Below are 18732 nucleotides of genomic sequence, written 5' to 3'. Positions count from 1 at the left end.
TTTTGTGACTCCGAAGGGTATACAGCGGCCCAAGCATTTATTTAAAATTTAATAGTGAATTTATAAAACATGAGCATAAACCATTACATCTGACCACACTGAGATATTGTTACCGGTATTTTTGGCTTGTTGTTTGGTCCGGTTGGTACATTTTCAATTTTCCTCATTACTAATAGTCCATCTAATATTCTTCCGAAAACGACATGCTTACCATCTAGAAAGTCACATTTTGCACACGTGATAAAGAATTGACAGCCATTTGTATCCTTTCCACTATTTGCCTAAAATATAATTTTCACATTCAGTGGAGTTTCCAGTAAGTGCCAAAAGAAAAAGATCCAACCAAATCAATTAGATAGAAGTGGCAAAATCAGCTAGGACTTTTTTAAGGATTAGACTTCCTTTCATTTGAGTGAAAAATGTATAAGGATTGATTTGGTGAGGATTTTACATGGTATAATAGAAAAAAAGCAGCGCTGTTTTTACTGCAGATCCGTTGACTTTTTAATTAAAATCAAGTTGGTGGATTGAGTTGAGATGAAAAAGTTAAGAGCCATGGCTAATAGGAGAAAAAAGCCAAGACAGACAGTCTGAGTGAGAGGCAAAGCTGGCATAAGCCTTTCTCAGAATTATAAATAAAACATGATGTCATTTTACTTGTTGTTAGATAGTCTATTATCTATCCATCCGTCCTAGGGCAGAACTAAGGTAGATAGTCATTGAATAAGGGTAACTCAAATAGTCTATGAGTTTCTATGTTTTTTCTTCAGAAAAAAAAAGAAAATATCAAAGAAAATCAGATTATTTCAAAGGATTAAACTTGAAATTTCTCTTTGAGAAATAATTAACCAGAATACTTTGTTTTAAAGAATTGTTCTAACTCAAAATCTAGTCCGCACAAAATGGGCCTAGGTTAGCTTAGGAAATCCTTGGTAGATTGGTGACAGAAATTGGGATTCTTCACCATTCACTACGTTTTAAATTGCCCCAAAATAAAAGTCTTCTACACTAGGCTAATTAACTATTTTAAATACCTAATATGTGTTGAAACTTTGATTAAGAATATGCGTCAAAACCACTTTTGGCTAAAATTACAAGTAAGTGGCTATTGAGTATAAGTTTGATAAGTATTAGTGTTCAACGGCCGGATTTCAGTTTTCAAAACATCAGGAAAAACACCGAACACTAGATGATGTTGGTGATCTTTTTTTTTTTACTAGTACCAGTTACCATGGTAACCAGTTTTCCGTTCTTTTTGCACTAGTTGTGCAAGCGACCTACCGTCATCTTGGAGGTGAATATTTTTATGTCTACTCTAAAGGACACTCATGCCACTAAGGACATCAAAGCACTCACATAAAGGAAAACTAAAGGTACTAAATCATGCACAAATCTAAAGCCGATGTTCTTTTCATAACATATAGAAAAAGAAATTCGATATTCCCAAGTAAACGATTGCTAACCCCTAACAGACATGGACACAACATAAGACAGTGATCCAAACTGTCTCCATCTATAATGTGAAGTGGAAAAAGAAGCCTACCATTCAAGGCATGTTTTCGCCTCTCCTACATAACGTTCTTGCTGGCTATGAGAGACTGGTCCGTAGCTACATTCAATAGAAGAGACAAATAGCGGGTAAATAAAACTTAAAAGTATTTTAGGACTGTCTTCAATTTGCTATACAATCTTGACGTTTCATACTACTTTACCCTTTTCCTGAATATAAGCAAACCCAATTCTATCGGATTTCTCTTTAAATTAAAAGCCCAATATTAATCAACAGAATTGCTTTGGATTTGTTAATCTAAGATATGGGTATGTATGGGTATGATTATACATATCATGCATTTTAGACTGTTATCCGCTATTTGACTTTTTGTAAGTCAATATTTTCCCCTTTAGACGTTATTTAAGTATAGTTATGCACAATCGTCTACCCCTTCCCCTCCAGTGCATGCTAGTTCCACCTTTGTTATAAAAAGATGATCATTATTCCTTTTTAGGTTCATTTTCATCAACGTTAACTGTGGGTAATGATTGTGCTGTGTAATTTTAGCTGGCTGGTAAACCTAGGGAAAGAGCTATTGAATCTAGCTTACAGCTTATCATAAAAAAAATTATATATAAAAAAATCTTCAAAACATACAGACTTCAGGTAAGTCTTACGATCATAATTACTTAAATTAAAATATCTTTTAATGGATATTCAATTGGTTTTTCTTCCTAAAAGCACACTGGAGTAAATTTAAAAGTACCATAGATAACAGGCCAGGTCCTTCATGTTTCATTAAAAAGTTTTCATCTGGAAACATTTCTCCATCATATATGCTGATAGCTCCAGTTCCATCTCCCTAAAACAAAACAATGAACATTATCACAAAAACAGTAGAGTATCATTGACTTATGCCTCAAGTAGACCATTCAAACTTCAAGTTAATAGATAATTTGCAATATGGAAGTCCAATTTCCTGAGGATATTCAGCCATCCTTTGAATGAAAGATATGTCCTAAATATTGCGTGTTTCCTTATTTCGTTTCCATTTTATTACTCATGGTTTAATTTATAGAAAAAAACGAAACATTTTATCTCACATTCTGTTTCTCACATTTTATCTGAAATGAACTAAGTATGGCATTACGAAATATACGTATAACCTATCATAAATAAAAAATGTTTCTAAGTTGATGGTGTGATAGTTACAATAAAATACCAACTTTTCAAAAACATGTAATACTGATGCACAACTTTCAAGCTATTCATGGCATTGTTTCTGCAGGGGGAGGGGCTGGAAAAAAGAGAAATATTTGAAAAATATTTTAAATTTGGGGGGAATTCATAAATAGTATGTGTTTTCTTGGAGAGCGGGGCCCAAAGCGCAAGGAGCAAGGAATCATACCATATCGGCTGTAAATCTCTGACATGATTAACCAAGATAAACAGAAGGACACCGACGAGGTGGAAAGTAGATGCATACATACTGGTAGATCCATGTAGAAAACCCATAGAACTAACTATTCAAATATATTTTTAAAGTAGTCATTTACAGGTTAGACAATAAATCTTGGAATCCAACTCTTGAATTTACAAATTAGGAAAATAATTTGTCCTTTATTATTGTTGAACACAAATAGAACCACTATAAAACCTGATTATTCACCACCCCTCCCACCTCCCAAAAACAAAAAAAAAAACAACCAACATCCTACAGGACAACCTGCATACTAATAGTATTACAACTCAATGCAGCACCAAGCTGCCTGAGGCCAACACAGCTGCGCATGCTGCTTCTCCATCCAAAACTTGCATATGATGGAACGAATACCATGAGAGACAAAATACAAAGACATGAATAAGAAACATTTAGCAGTAATTTCATAAAGTGAGTCATATTTTGTCCAAGTTAATAACATAACAATTGTAACAAAAAACTTACATTAACAAAATCTCCACCTTGGATCATAAAATCCTTGATAATTCTATGGAATGAAGATCTTTTGTAACCAGTTGGCACGCCATTCCTTTTATATTCACCAGTGCAAAACTGCCTAAAATTCTCAGCTGTTTTAGGAACAACATCTGCAAATAACTCAAAAACAATCCTTCCTATTTCCTAAAAAAAAAAAAAAAAAAAAAAAAAAACAAGAATGACAATAATAAAATGGTATTGGGGTTTCACCCCTGCTTCTTTTCTTTTCAGATAAATGACCTGTTTTCCGTTCCGTAATTACATTTGCCTACAGGATTTTCAGTCATAAATTAAACTCTCGTTGCTAAGCTAGATTATTTTACAATAAGTAAGCTTGCAAGCTAAATTATATTTTGGTCTTCCTGTTCTGGGCCATTGAAAGATAATATTATTCAGAAAAAACCAGGGATTTGAAATTTTATTTAGACGATTGGTTGGGGCAAATCTATCGACAGGGGGGGAGGGTCCGTTTACCCTCCAAGGAAATGGCTAGAAATCTTAGTGGTGATCCAGGTTGGGCAAAGCCTTGGCCTAAAGTTTGGCCGTTTGACCGTTCGATCACGTTACCATACCCTGGAGCAGGGTATACCGTAATAGTGTATTATCGTACTCTATATTTACAGTACAGTAGTGGGGACCGCGAACCATTCCATTACAACATTTGGCGCTAGCGAGGCTTTCCCCTCCGAATAAGTGGTGCAGCACCATTTCCGCGCCAATACCTGGTGGCAACCGTGGTCACCAGTACAATATGTGGTGCCAGCGTTGGTTGGTACCATTATAATATTTGGTGGCAGCACTAAAGGACCTATCAGTAACACTGCTAGTAAAAGAATCCACGTTTTCCAAAAAACGACTCAATTTAGCCTACATAGTAGCCTATTGTGATTACATGCCTAGTTGGAATATATATTAAAAAATACGAATCAATATATCACGCAACTAATAAATGTGCAAAAATAACAGGCTAATTGAGACGCAGCAATTTTTCACAAGAGACCGGAAGTGACATTGGAAAAAGGATTTTCCTTTAGATTGAAGAAGTATTTTGATGTTACCTGAATTTTGAAATGATGGCGGATAGACGGAAGATTCACACAAGGTCAGAAAAGTGACAGGAGTTCATAGAATTAGATATGCATTCCAAAAAAGCTACCGCGGTGAACCAGAAAACATCATATTCAGATTCACATTTATATGCGACTCCCACTAGAAGTACCCTAGGGAATTCACCATCAGATGGAACCCTATATCTTTCAGGAGGTGAAATAGACATTTCTGACACGTGCGAAAGAAGGAACTTCAAAACAAAATCAAGAATAGGACGATCTCTGGTACGAACCATAGAAGGAGAAAAGAATATACTACAGACTCAAAAGGTATTTTTCCCAGATAATGGAGGCCTAGATAAAGAAACAGATGCGGGAGTACAAAAAATACAATCGGGAAGGAGCACACCCGGTAATATGAGAGAACATGAAATAGATAAAGTGGCGGTAATACACGAACATAAATCATTATATGAAAACACGAGGAAAACAAAACCAACTCACCTCTCAAATGCTAAGGAAAATGAAGAAGAGTTCCGGATAAGAACAAATACAGACAGAGAACGAACACTCAGAAAACGAATTAAGAGGACATAATGACAGAAGGCATCAAAGTAGACCGAGTAGCAGGAGTAGTAGAAGCTCAATGTTTAGCAGGGGGTCAAGAACAAGTAGTCATGTAGATATGACGCAGCGTATGTTAAATTTCATTGAGGGCGAAAGAATAGCGAGAGAGAAAAAGGAGGAGGCTGATAGAATACCAGATAGAACAAATTGATAAAGTAATGCTTTCTTGACCATCCGGACCAGAAAAAAGCGCTGAGCAACATATCCAAAATCTTCATCTCTAACCCGTTGACAAATTTGTTTTTTTCGCTATTTTTGTTACATTAATTTTTATTTTTCATGAAAAAATGAAGTGTCACGAAATGAGTGGTTGATACGTCTTGCTGCATCAGAATTGAGAGCTGAAACCGTTTCTGACAATAGTTTTTCTTATAAACGTCAAATAAAATGAAAAAAAAATCCATTTTTAGTAAAAAAAAAATGCAAAATTTCGGTATTTTTGGCAAAAAAAACTAAGTGATAACCATGATATCTTTTTTTTGTGTGTTTTTTTTGTCCGTTCGTTTGTCTTTTTTCAGTATACATCCAGATCTTTCCAAGCTAGCGTGATTACTTTTACACACGTTCTCAACGCCATCTTGTGGCAACCGAGCTGCAGTCGTATGTAAATAGAAAGTTATCTCCGCTTCATAGACCATTTTGCTTATCAGTGTCATCTACTGGTGCAGTTATAAGCAGTTGAAAGATACATTTCCCTGCTTTTAAAGCGCAGATCACCGAACAGCAAAGCTCTGGCTGCAGTACCTTGACATGGTTGAAAATCTTCTCAAGTTTATACGAGCCGAAAAACTGGGTCTCTGGGACCTGCATTTGCAGCTTGCAGCAGAAATGCTTCCCTACCTAGCCGCATCCGGGCACAACCTTTATGTGAAATCTGTCTGGTTGTACATCCAAGAGATGACTAAACTTCCCAGTCGTCACCAAAAAATGTTTCAGGTGTTCAGTGAGCAAGGACACAGATTAGAAGGTCAGATAGGCGGTGGGCCAGCCTCTCAGCAGACTTAGTTATTGAACAAGAGTACATGCGAAGCCTAAAGACATCGGGAGGACTCACTGGTGGAGAGTGATTTGGGTCCTATCGAGGCCGGCGTGTCTTGAGGTAAATCTGTTAATGCAGAACCTGATGAATATCGGCTACTCTACAAGCGAGCAGTATCGTGACTCGAGTCTGAACAGACAAACCCGTGACTGTGAAGATACCGCGAAGTTGGTAGATTTCTTCGAAGTGTCATCCCCATTCAAAGGCAATGTACAACTGAGAAACGTTGCAAATGGAGGAACTTCATCTCCAGGCGTAATTATTGACGAAGCCGAATCTGCTGGGAAGAAAATCTTAGACAAGATGCAAGAAAAGACCTTGATGGAACACGTCTTTAAAAAGAAATACCAAGTGACTCTGACAACCACAAAAAAGTCGGGCTCTTCTGAGGTGGCGCAGATCGACCCGGCGCTACTTTTTCAGAGGTTCATTATCGTTACCCAGAGGTCTAGCCTCAAGGAAGATTATTTCAAGTTTGAGCTCTGTACCATTCCTCCTGCTCTTTTCGAAAGAAACAGATTCAAGCGAAAGGCCAACAAGCCCGAGCTAGTAAATACAGTCTATCGGTCATTTGGGTTTGATGCTCAGTCCCTAAGCCCGGTGGGAAGTATCAGCTTCGTCTTAGACGGGAACACCCTTCTCCATCGGATCCTGTAGAAGGTCACTTTCGCATACAAGGCTATCATGTCTTCGTACATTCATTACACAGAAAAAAAGTATCCCAGTGCAGTCTGCGTCTTCGACGGATACGACAGCGGTCCGTCAATCAAGGATGCAACCCATTTGCGTCGAGCTGGATCTGTCGGCGGCGAAGTATTATTTACCAAAGACATGAATCTTTGCATGAAGAAAGATGAGTTTTCTTTCATGCAAGGAGAACAAATCGCGTTTTCTTAAGATTCTTGGAAACGCTCTGGTAGCCAGCGGTTGCGAAGTATACCACTCTGAAGGAGATGCTGATCTGGACAAAGTGAAGAAGCAGGAATTGCACTCCATAGCGACACCATTGTGGTTGCTGATGACACGGATGTTCTAGTCCTCCTCTTCTGTCACGTAGACACGAGTTCAAATCGAGTTTACTTCTCGCCGGAAGCGAAATTCGAAAGTGAATGATCAGCTTGGGATGTTTGTCAGATAAAAGACAAGTTAGAATCGGAAGTTTGCCAGCTGATGCCGTTGTGTCACGCCATACTGGATTGCGACACAACATTGCACCTTTATGGCATCGGAAAAGGAAAAGCTCTTCAGCTATTGTTATCCAGCTCAAGTTTCAGAGACGCCGGTACCCTGTTTACCAAAAACTCTGCATCTCATGATGAGATAGCTGTGGCTGGAGAGAAAGCTTTGCTGATACTCTATAACTGCCAGGACCTGCCAAGTCTTGACACTGCCAGGAGCCAAGTTTTCCAGAGGAAAGTCGATACTGCCACTTCATTCGTACATCCACAAGAGCTGCCTCCGACTATGATGGCAGCGAAGTATCATTCGTTCCGAGTCTACAGCCATGTTCAGATTTGGCTAGGGAACACGGTTGACCCCCTAAGCTGGGGATGGAATCTTCGAGGCAACGAAGTTTTAGAGCCAAAAATGACGTATCTCCCTGCTACTCCTCCTCATCTTCTAAAGACAGAGAAGTGTTATTGCCGAGCTGATGGTTGCGACAATAAGAGATGCTCCTGCAAGAAAAACGGCCTAGAATGCACCATAGCTTGTCGAGTATGTAGAGGAGTTTCGTGCAACAACGCGAAGTTTCAAGAAGATGAATTTTCTGAGGATGAGCTTTTTTTTTTTTTCGTAAGTCGCTAAAGAACCATTGTTTTGATGTGTATATTTTGAATGGATTATTCCACGCCACTTAAGTTTTGTTTTTGAGGAGGGTTTAGTTGCAGCTGAATATGATTATAATTATTATAATTTTGTTGGGTGTTGTTTGGAGGTTCGTTGGTTTTCGGGTCCGGTAAGTTGAGCTCTAATTATTATTTTTTTTTTTTTTTTTTTCTATCTTTTCTTTTCTTTTTCTTTTTTTTTCTTTTTTGGTTTCTTGGTTTTTTGATTTATTAGGTGGGTTTTCTCCCGCACAAGCATTGCTTCAGGGAATCGATGATATATATATATATATATTTTTTTTTAAATAAATCCATTGTTACTTACTTAAGCCTGTGATTTAATTTTCCTGTGATTTTTATTCCTTTGATCAATGAGATGTGCAATTTTCATACGTTTTATTACAAATAATTTTTACCCCGTCGTGTTTTTTGGTGTTGTAGGTGTATGGATTTTGTTCTAAAAAGCCATCGCAGAGCAAGGGTTTTTGGGAAGGGCGGGGCGGATGGGTATTAAAAAGATCTGGAAGTGTCTCAGAAAACCTAGTTTGTCAACTCAAAACTGATCTAGAAACTTCTATCGAACGCTTGTTTCTTTTTTACCTAAAACGTTATAAAATTTTCATTTTTGTTCAAAAACAGAGTATTTCTGATTTATTTTTTGACGTTTCGGAGAAACTAACATCAGATATCGTTTCATCTTTTAAATCTGATACAGAAAGACATATCAAACACCAGTTTCGTGATATTTCTTTTTTTTCAAAAAAAAAAAAATTAATAACAAAAACGGCGAAAAAAAGAAATTTCGCAACGAGTTAGAGATGGAGATTTTGGATATGTTGTTCAGCGATTTTTTCTGGTCTGGATAGGGAAGAAAGCATTACTTTATCAATTCGTTCCTGGTCAAACGTTATTATTCCTGTACTATTTTTAGAAAATACCCACAGGGAATTGAGAATATATTTAGAAGAAAAGAACCCGAAAACAAGCGAAGAAATGGCATAACTCGCGAATAGGTGGACCGATATAAGAGAGGAAGTCGAGGACACAGATATTTCAATATGAAAAGTATAATAAAAATAGGCACTATAACAAAGAATAAAAAAATGCATTTCAGCACAAGCAAAGAGAAGTAACTTGCTATAACTGTGGTACTACAGGGCATTTTGCAAGAAACTTGCCCAGTAAATATTATCAAAACCACATAAAACGACAGCCTGGGCCATGGCCCATAATAATGAAAAAAAAATATGCGTTTGCAGAGTCGCATAAAATATCCGGAAAATTTGACGGGGAATTAGTTGAAATGGCAATTGATTCTTGCAGTGACCAAACTTATGTGCAAACTGAGCTAATCAATAGAACGGAGAGAGACAATAAAAATAAGATTACAACATTATGTCATTATGGAGATGAGCACCCATGCCCGTCTACTTGCGTTAGAATAGAAATTGCAAAGAAGGACGGTACAGTCTAGAGAAAAACGATAAAAGTAGGCTTAGTAACTACTCTTGCAGTTGATGTTTTAGTACGAGGCGACTTTGGGGACATCGAAAATCTACTATCCTTAAAAGCGACTTCTTTAACAGTGGGAAAATTACAAAACTACACTAAGACGGAAAAACATGCTACTTCGTTGACTATGCGGGGAGGTGGATCGGCCCATAAAACAAAATGGGAGGCTAAACAACCCTGTCGAAAAAAAAACGAAATGCTTGATACTCCAGTTCGAAATGTTGATAATGCGAAAAAATGAGATGCGGAAGTGGCTAAGCCACATAATATTGAAAATAAGACGCGCAAAAATAATTTTTCGAGAAAATTTTCACAAATACAAAACTTCAGAATAATTTTACCGAATATGAGATGCCGACAAGTATATGCCAAAATGAAGCACTGATTGTACCAAAAAAATGAGACGAAATCTATTGTATGCGCTTTTCCTCGAAAAGTTAAAGAAATTTTAGTACAATATGAAAAAACAAGTGTCGGAATTCAATTCCCATTTGATAGAAATTTATTTACAACAATGGCAAAAGAAAAGAAAACAAAAAGGGAGAAATGGAATATTAAATTCAAATACAATAAAGAGACGCAGTCAAAGATGGTGGACACTGGAGAACAATTCAAATTTAATCAAGATTTAGTTTGCACGATTGAAAACGTTAAGAAAAGTAAAAATGAAAAGATAAATGCTAACAAGAGACAAAATTTGTGGATTCAGCCTGCAGTGGCGAAAAATAAAAATTAGATGGGCCATGCCTAGGTAACATAAATAAAATAAATAATAGGGGGGACAAAGAGGTCCAAGACCCATGGGGAGTAAAACAAGATGATCACAAAATAGACTTGAACGACCTACAACGGGTTGGAGAAAAGTTGGGAAATGTTGAATGTCGGGTTGGATTGGAACAGATTGGGAAGGAATCTGAGATTAGTTCTATCAACTCTAAGAGAGATATGGTCTCTTTTTTTTGGGGGGGGGGGAGGGGGAGCCCCTTTGGGGAACAATGAATGATGGACGATTCACTCAATGGACAACTTGTTGGCCAGTTGTGACCATATTACCGACATTTTACCACTCTGATCTGGAGTCTGTGGGGGATACTCTCTCCCAGTCACTTCATATTTCACCCAAACCTTTGTCCAGTAACCCTATTCATAGTTTTTACTCTTCATGGGAATCGACAATTATTTCCGGCAAACCTTAGTCAGTGGGACACGTATCCAAATTTAATCTTCAGTTAATATCAATGCCTATTCTTCATTTGATTATAACAGGGGAGAGAACCCAGAATGAACTGACTAATGACTCGCTCAAACTTTTAGCTGATTTCCCTGTGGTTTTTTCGGCCTTAAATTCTTTGAAATTATGCTAAGGGGCAATTTACATCTTAATTGAAATGTGGTGTTGTTTCCACCGATGGAAATTAATAGGCTAGTTCAGCCAATTTTTCATAATGACTAGCATCATCGAATGTGCCAGAAACCGATTCTACGCTCTTTTAAATTTTAATTCGTGAGGGTGAGAAATTTTTGTTAATCATGCTAAGCACGATCATGTTCTGCTAATCTGGTGGACTTCCATTTTCAAAATTTTATTCGGACGCCCACACGACCTAGACCATGGTGGTTCTGCAGTAGAGACGCGTGGATGCCGACAGATCCAGGGCCAAGCGGTGGAAGCAGTAGCACCGACGCTGGGGAAGAAAGAAGACAAATATATTCTGTAAAATTTAAGTTCAGTGGTTATGTTTGTATGGGTAGACCAGCGTGACGCATTTATCTTCCGGGGGGAGGTGTTAAAGTTTCACCCCTGTTTCTTTTCTTTTCAGTTAAATAACCTGTTTTCTGTTCCGCAATTACATTTGCCTATAGGATAATTTTGAATCATGAGTTAAACTCTCGTTGCTAAGCTAGATTCTTTTGCAATAAGTAAGCTTGTAAGCTAAATTCTATTTTGGTCTTCCTGTTCTGGGCCATTGAAAGATAATATTATTGAAAAGAAGCCAGGAATTTGAAATTTTATTTAGCTGATTGGTTGGGGCAAATTTAAGGTCCACCCCTACTCAAAATTCGTTGTATAGAACTAGTGGTTTTGTTTTTAATCTGTATTAAGAGTCTGCATTTGAGACCCCGCTTAGGGAATTTTTCTCACAGTTGATATATGTGTTTTGTGCCTTTTTGGAAGAATACAAGTAAGCTATTTTCTACAGCCGTGTAGAATATTTTCCAGGAGCCTAGACAGGGTAGAAAAAGAGTTTGCGAGACATTCCGTCATTTATTATATCAACAGGGGGGGGGTCCATTTACCCTCCAAGGAAATATCTAGAGATATTAGGGGTGACCCAGGTTGGGTGCACACTTGACCTAGAGTTTGGCTGTTTGACCGTTCCATCATATTATCATACCCTGGAGGAGGGTATACCGTAATAGTGTATTAACATATTTACTGTACAGTAGTGGGGACGGCGAGCAATTTTAGGACATTATTTGGCGCTAGCGAGGCTTTTCCCACCAAATAAGTGGTGCAGCACCATTGCCACGCCAATATCTGGTGGCAACCGTGTTCACCGGTACAATACATGGTTTATAATGTTAAACGACTTGCAACATTTTGCGAACTGCATCGGACTAGTACACGGCGAAGTCGGAAAAAGTCATCGGTGCATTCTTGTTAGCTGGACTATTTAACTGGATGATCATTCTTTAAATTCTGAATATCTATAATGTCATGGGTATTGAAGCTGATACAGGCATTGGGAAATTTTGGAATCATCTCATTTGAATTAGAAGAGCTGATTAATCAACTTGCCAAAAATATCATATAGCCATGGAGCCAAGAAGGCATCTAACAAAAGAATACCCACCAGGGAGTAGATGCCGGCTGGAGACATTTAATAATTAAAATATTAAACTGGAGGAAATACTTGTGGAGGGATGGTCCGTCAGCTGGCAGGATATATGATAAGGATGGGAAAATAATTTGCCTCTAGTCCCCAAATAGCTGGTTAGGTTTTTTTTTCATTCTTCTTTTTTATTTACATGTTATTTTTCTTTCTGGATATTGAAGCACTGAGCGCTTGTGGCCAGAACTTTGGCTCAGTTTGGTGGGTCCGCCTGTCATAATGTTAATAATAATGATAATGATCTATAATGTGACGAGAAATGGTTTTAATTTTACATAGGCTTTTATAATTTATGTTACCAATTATGGCAGGCCCTTCTACTCGGTTGATAAATATAGCTTTGGCTCTTGTTTCCTCCAAGTGTCATAAAAGAGTCAAGATTGTAGACTCACATAATATTGGCTCTTGAAGAAATGGAAGTTAAATATCGGTTAAATCCCTGCTGCCTGAGTTCAGGCAAATCATAGAAAGAACCGTGCATGGGACTTTTTAAGCTTCAAAATTTCTCGCGTATTTATTAACCTGATGCGAGAATACAATTATGATCTGGCTGTTCTGAACACTGATTAAACACTTACTTAACACTGATCTTAAACACTTAAAACTTAAACACTGATCTGAGAACCATTCTAATGAACACAGATGAACCAGATTAATTGATTGTGGTTGCATGTCCGTCGCAGTGTGTAAAGCTTATGAATTTTTCAATCATAGAGATTAGATCTAATATATTGTAGTGTTTTAAATGCTATTTATCTGGTATTTCCACTTCTTTAACTCTCTGTTATAATATTTAAGTTACAGAAAACAAAAGAGTTCCATAAAGGCATGTTGTTAGATCAGTTCTTTTTTACGTTTATTTAAATCCTCTTTTCTATTCGTCAAAATTCCAGTCCTTACAAATGCTGTCGATTCTTCTTCCCTTCATCCAAAAATATCTTTCAATACGTTCGTCTGGTACTTTTGCTGATGATCATGTTCTTATGAATTGTATAAAGCCGAAAACCGAGCGCAGGATTGGTATTCTATATGTCATTTGTACTTTACTGAAAACAATTTGTATTTCAGAGTTTATTTTTATTTTTTCATATTATCCACAACAACAATATCACAAGGCTAATAAAGGTTTATAGATAAGAACAACAGCAAGTATGAGGTTGGCTGCATCTCCAACCCATTACAAACATTACTGATGTTTTTCAAAAATTGAAACCTATTTGGTTGGTTGAAGCAATATCTAGAACTGACGGATCAACAAAGAATTAAAAAGTTAGATTTTCTATACATTTGAAAGGAACGTGTTTTTCAAATTTAAGTTCCGATTTTTCTTTTCTAGAATTGTGAAAGCAGACCCAATAAAAATACTTTCTCTTAAAGAACAAAATTTCGTTTGAAATGTAGGGTGGTACACTTCTAGAAGTAAATTTCTGGTTTACTAGAAAGTATTGTTCGTACATTTACTTATATTAATTTTTTTTTTGCTGGAATAATAAATTTTACCTTATAATAATAATTTTACCTTACCATTACACTTTCGAAAGCAAAATTAGTAAGTTCAATAAAATCTCTGGGAAAGACTCAAGTGTCGTCCGGAATTACTGGTTGAACTGACAAACACTTCCTAGTCATGCTGCATCAACAATTTAAAGTCTTTAAGGAATCTGGGTGCTTAAGTAGGTAGAAATTTCATAGTCCTTCATTGGTATGTATACGTATATTTTGTTCAATTATTAACCTTTCAACTTTTCTTGATATATTTTACAGTATTTCGTTCTTACGAAAAGCAAGATCATTCATATTATAAAAATCATCTTTATTTTCTAATACTGTTTTGAATTTGAATGGAATCTACGTTCTTGCTTCTAGGAAATTAAAAAAAAAACGTTTTAAAAAAATGAGGTTTTTTAGCAAAAACTAAAGTTCCATATTAAAACCTAAAACAAGCAAAAAAGTCATATAATAATTCCATCTGATAATGAGACCCACAAATAAATATTACCAACAAATAAATGAGACTCAAAACGAACAAAAATTAAAATGAATAATTTCAAGCCAAACTGACTAAAATGTTGGTCCCTTTCGATTAATCATTGTTGAACTATTTGTATATTAGGGTCCCCTTCGCACAGGGAGTTACAATTTTCAGTCTCAAACCATTCAGAAAAACCAATTTTTTAGCCTGTATTTGGGCCCTGTTTTCAGCGAAACCTTTAGCTTTTTTTTTCCTATTCTTCCTTCTGCATTGGAGTCCCCATGGCCCGAGGAAAAGGATATAAGTTTCGATTTGATCGAGAGAAACGTTTTTTTTTACCTTTTTTGGGCCCTGTACTCTGAAGATTTTTTTGGGTCCATTAGGTTTCTCCTGGCCCACGGACTTATGGCAGGAAATTTCCCACTAATCTGTAATAAAAAGTTTTCTAGTCAATTCCCAGGCCCCTAAACACCCTCCACCTCCCTGGAAAACATGTGTTTCTCTTGGTCTAGGGAACAATCCCAAAAAGTTTCAAACCAATCGGACACCCAAGATCAATCATCCTCCCCTCTATTTCCACTATAAAAGCTATACTGTAAAAAACTGAAAATTAAATTAAATTACAACTCTTTCCTCATGTGGCTGTGGGGAGTATGTCATTCTTGGAGGCGTATTTATTAGGCATTTCATCTATATTGAACAAAATTTCTATGTGAGAATTTTGATCAAATTTAATAGAATTTTTTATAGATGGGCCAAGTAGCAAAACAAGGGAACGGGAGTGCTTTCAACTGGGCACTAAATCTCCAATCAAATGAACTCTTCTAAGTTTCTACAACCACCCCTTCCGTACGAAGCGGCCAGGAGAAAAAAGAGGAAAGAAATAGATAATAATGCACTGAAGATGGAGGGCTCTTTAGTTAGACAAAATCTATCCTGGGGGCATAGGTAAAGGAATTTTGGACTATTTCAAACAATACGGCTCTCTCGAAACTTTGATCTTACATTATGGGGGTTACAGGGGAGCCAAGTAGCAAAAAAAGAGCGCAGAAGAGCGGCTGGTTACCGTCCAATATTTTATCCTTAAAAAGGACACTAGAGCTTGTATTTCCAATCAAATGAGACCCTCCCAAGTTTCTACAGCCACGGCTTCCGAAGTAGCCACGAAAAAAAAACACATGAGCAGCTAATAGCTGTTTACTTTAGGCAACGCTACAAATTGCTATACAAAGCAATGCCTCTGAAATGGCAGAACTTTGATCCGATATTACGGGAGTTACAGGAGGGCCGTGTAGCATAAATAGGCACAGAAAGAAGGCTGGTTTCCCTCAAGTCACTTTTGGTCTTTAAAAAGGGTACCAGAACTTTACCATTCCTATCAAATGAGCCCCCTTCCTTGTTTATACAATCATCCCTTCCATACAAAATGACAGTATTTAGTATCTAGTATTTCTTCTAGATATTAAAGATACTAGAAGAAATACAGCATCTAGTATTTCTTCTGCATTAGAGCCTCCTTAGCCCATGGACTTACGGATGTCAGTTTTGAGCCGATCGGATAACATTTTTTCGCCCTTTTTATGTGCCTACTTTTTTTTGGGGGGGGGGGATAGGTAAAAAAAGTTTTATTTGCACATTGGGTTCCTCTTGGTCTAAGAAGTTACGGCTATAAGTTTGAAACTGATAAGGGGAAAAAATTGCCCCGTTTCGGGGCACCCCAGCCCCCTACCTCTACAACAAAATGTGTGATGCTTTTGACCCAGAGAACGATCCCAGAAAGCTTCAAGCCAATCGCACACCCAAGATCAATCAAGCATGCCTTTTTCATTTATAAAACCTATGTGTAGGCAATTGGCAGTTTGCATCATAGCTCCTTTCCTTAGGGGCTATGGAGGCCATGTTACCCCCAAGGGATTATTCTTTGAACTTTTTAACGATTTTGAACAAAACTGCTATCTAGAAATCTGATCTAAACTAAAAGAGGGTTATAGAGGCTGAGCAGCAAAAATGCACGGGAGGGGAAAGGCTAACCTAAATCACTTTCAACTTTTGAAAAGGACCCTAAGATTTTCCCTCTAATGAACTCCCTTCCAAGTTCCTACAACCACCCTTCAATACAAAGTGAAAAAGGGGGAAAAGAAGGAAGAAATAAATAAATAACACACTGAAGGCAAATGGTTCTTTACTTAGACTGCACTAGGATGCTTCTTCTGATTCCTTTTCTTCGAATTTCATGTTGGAGATAATGGGGCAAAACATTTTTTTTTCGTTTAGAGCTTTAATTTTGGATAAAAATTCATATGTGTGACGTCATATTATGAGCACATTTCAAGAGATACGCTATTGTCTTTTTTTTCTTTTTTTATGTTTGTGGTCCAATAGGCTCTTTCGCTAGTGTAACAATAATGTTAAGTTTAATTCTTAGAACGCTGACTTAATGCAGTAGAGTTTCTTGTTATTATTGCAGGGATAGAATCATGAGAATATTATAAACTGAAGATCTCACCATTGACCCTATTGCAACATCCATAAAAACAACAGGATTAGTTGATGACCTTAATTGGCTTTGCACCTGATTCCATGTGGGCATTTTTCAGCTAAAATGAAAAATATATACATATATAAAAATGGTACATTATACACTGTAAAAAAAACTCATTTCTATTTTTTTATTCTTTATAATAAATCATCCTACATTAAGCAGTTTTTTTTTTATATCTAAGTCATATACAATTGACAATAATAATTTAAGCAGCAATTAATGTTTTCTTTAGGGTGCTTTAGTTTCCTTCACAAAATCATCCAAGCTGGAGTGGTCAAGATTGCATAAATCGCTAATGTACCCATTTCTGAAAATTCCATCCCTTAGACCACATATCTGAATGTTTAGAACGTTGTAGGTACAATAGTACCTGAGCGACATTTTTATTGTCATTCTAACGTAGTTTAGAAAGCTTAAACAATTGTTTTCCTCCCATTTAATAGAAAGCCTTTCGTCTTCATAAAACAACTCTACATTTTGATACAAGCAAACTCGCAAAGCCAGAACAACAATATCATTCGCGGATGCATAAAAAAGGTATCTTAAGTTCTCGTCCATCGAGATAAGTAAGAAAGACCTTATTCTTCTTAAAAATGTAGTAAAACAAAGTCAGTCTTTGCATTTACCCCTGTATTTCATTTTTATGTTTTGCCTGTTTCTGTAGTTCAGTTTAAACAATAAAAGATATTTGTCTTTAAGCTTTTAGTTGATGATGATGGATCATATAATATGACCTGAAAGTTGTTTAAATGGGAGATTATCCTGGTCGTGTCAATTGGCGGGGGGGGGGTATCGACATTCCTATATTTCTCCCCCCCCCCGGATTTTGAGAATACCTTTTTGGAGTATTTTCACTGAAAAATACCTTTTATATTATTTTTGTTGAAAAAAAAACCTATAAAATTGCCTCCTCTAGATTTTGAAAATCACCACCATCCCCCCAAATCCCTAAATTTTGTGAGTTGATGCTGTTAAACCTCCCCCTCACCTTTGGGATTCAAACCAGTCCTGGCTGCATATCATCTGAAAGCTCTTAGTCTTCCAAGTATGATTTTGGCTAACCTTTTCGTTTCTTTGGGTAGCTACTTGAGTTTGAACAGGTTCACCATTGACCTTAGTTCACTTTGAAGTGAAATTAGGTTATTCAGGTAAGTATTAGCCATTAAACAACAATACACCCTGCTGAGCACGTTTATGAAGATACATTTCATAATTTTATGAAAAATAAGGGCAATGTTGGTAAAAGATTTCTTCTCTGAAGTTACTAATTTAATTAAATAAAACAACAAAGAGTAATAAAGTGAAATTACTCAATTTAAATAAAACAACAAAGAGTAACACCAATTGATACCCTCTTCAACGCTCTTTTTGAACATAATATTTGCTACCAATGCAATTGCATCCTGGCTCCCAAGACCCCCCCCTAAAAATAGGCCTTGATATAAGCTTATGCTATATAATAGAGTATATGCTTTTATAGGTTTTTACTTAAATTAATTACAATAAACTTTTTGAAAAAGAAGTTTTTCAAAGAAAAGTAAAGGCTATTTTAAACTTGAAATAAGCAGATAAAAATACCTGTTAAAATTCAAACTCAAAACCACTAAAAATTACTATTAAAGAATAAATGAAACCCAAAATGAAAAGAAATTAAATAAACAATCATAGCAAAAAACATACAATAAGTAATAATATAAATGAATAAATAAATCTTAAAGCGATTAATGCTTAAATTTAATTTGCATTCAATCTTGAAACGAAAAAAACATATTTTGCTATTGAAGTATGAATTAAACCCAAA

General features: G+C 36.5%; 1 protein-coding gene across 2 annotated transcripts in view; it reads right to left on the bottom strand.

Annotated features, from left to right (window-relative positions):
• LOC148940672 (peptidyl-prolyl cis-trans isomerase H) overlaps nucleotides 1-18732 on the bottom strand; it is a 34093-nt gene continuing 15361 nt past the window's right edge. For both annotated transcript variants that reach the window (XM_089105347.1, XM_089105346.1), the window contains exons 2-5: nucleotides 16896-16986; nucleotides 3438-3614; nucleotides 2259-2354; nucleotides 1-281 (exon numbers count right to left, since the gene is read on the bottom strand). In XM_089105347.1, the coding sequence (XP_088961473.1) occupies nucleotides 84-281; nucleotides 2259-2354; nucleotides 3438-3614; nucleotides 16896-16979 (555 nt within the window). In that variant the 5' untranslated portion in view covers nucleotides 16980-16986 and the 3' untranslated portion in view covers nucleotides 1-83. The remainder of the gene's footprint in view (nucleotides 282-2258; nucleotides 2355-3437; nucleotides 3615-16895; nucleotides 16987-18732) is intronic.

This window comes from Artemia sp. Qi Xiang Cuo, chromosome 19 (assembly GCF_049724085.1).
Source record: "Artemia sp. Qi Xiang Cuo chromosome 19, ASM4972408v1, whole genome shotgun sequence".
NCBI lineage: Eukaryota > Metazoa > Arthropoda > Branchiopoda > Anostraca > Artemiidae > Artemia > Artemia sp. Qi Xiang Cuo.
The sequence above is the reverse complement of the archived record's forward strand: the minus strand, read 5'-3'. Positions and strand labels throughout refer to the sequence as shown.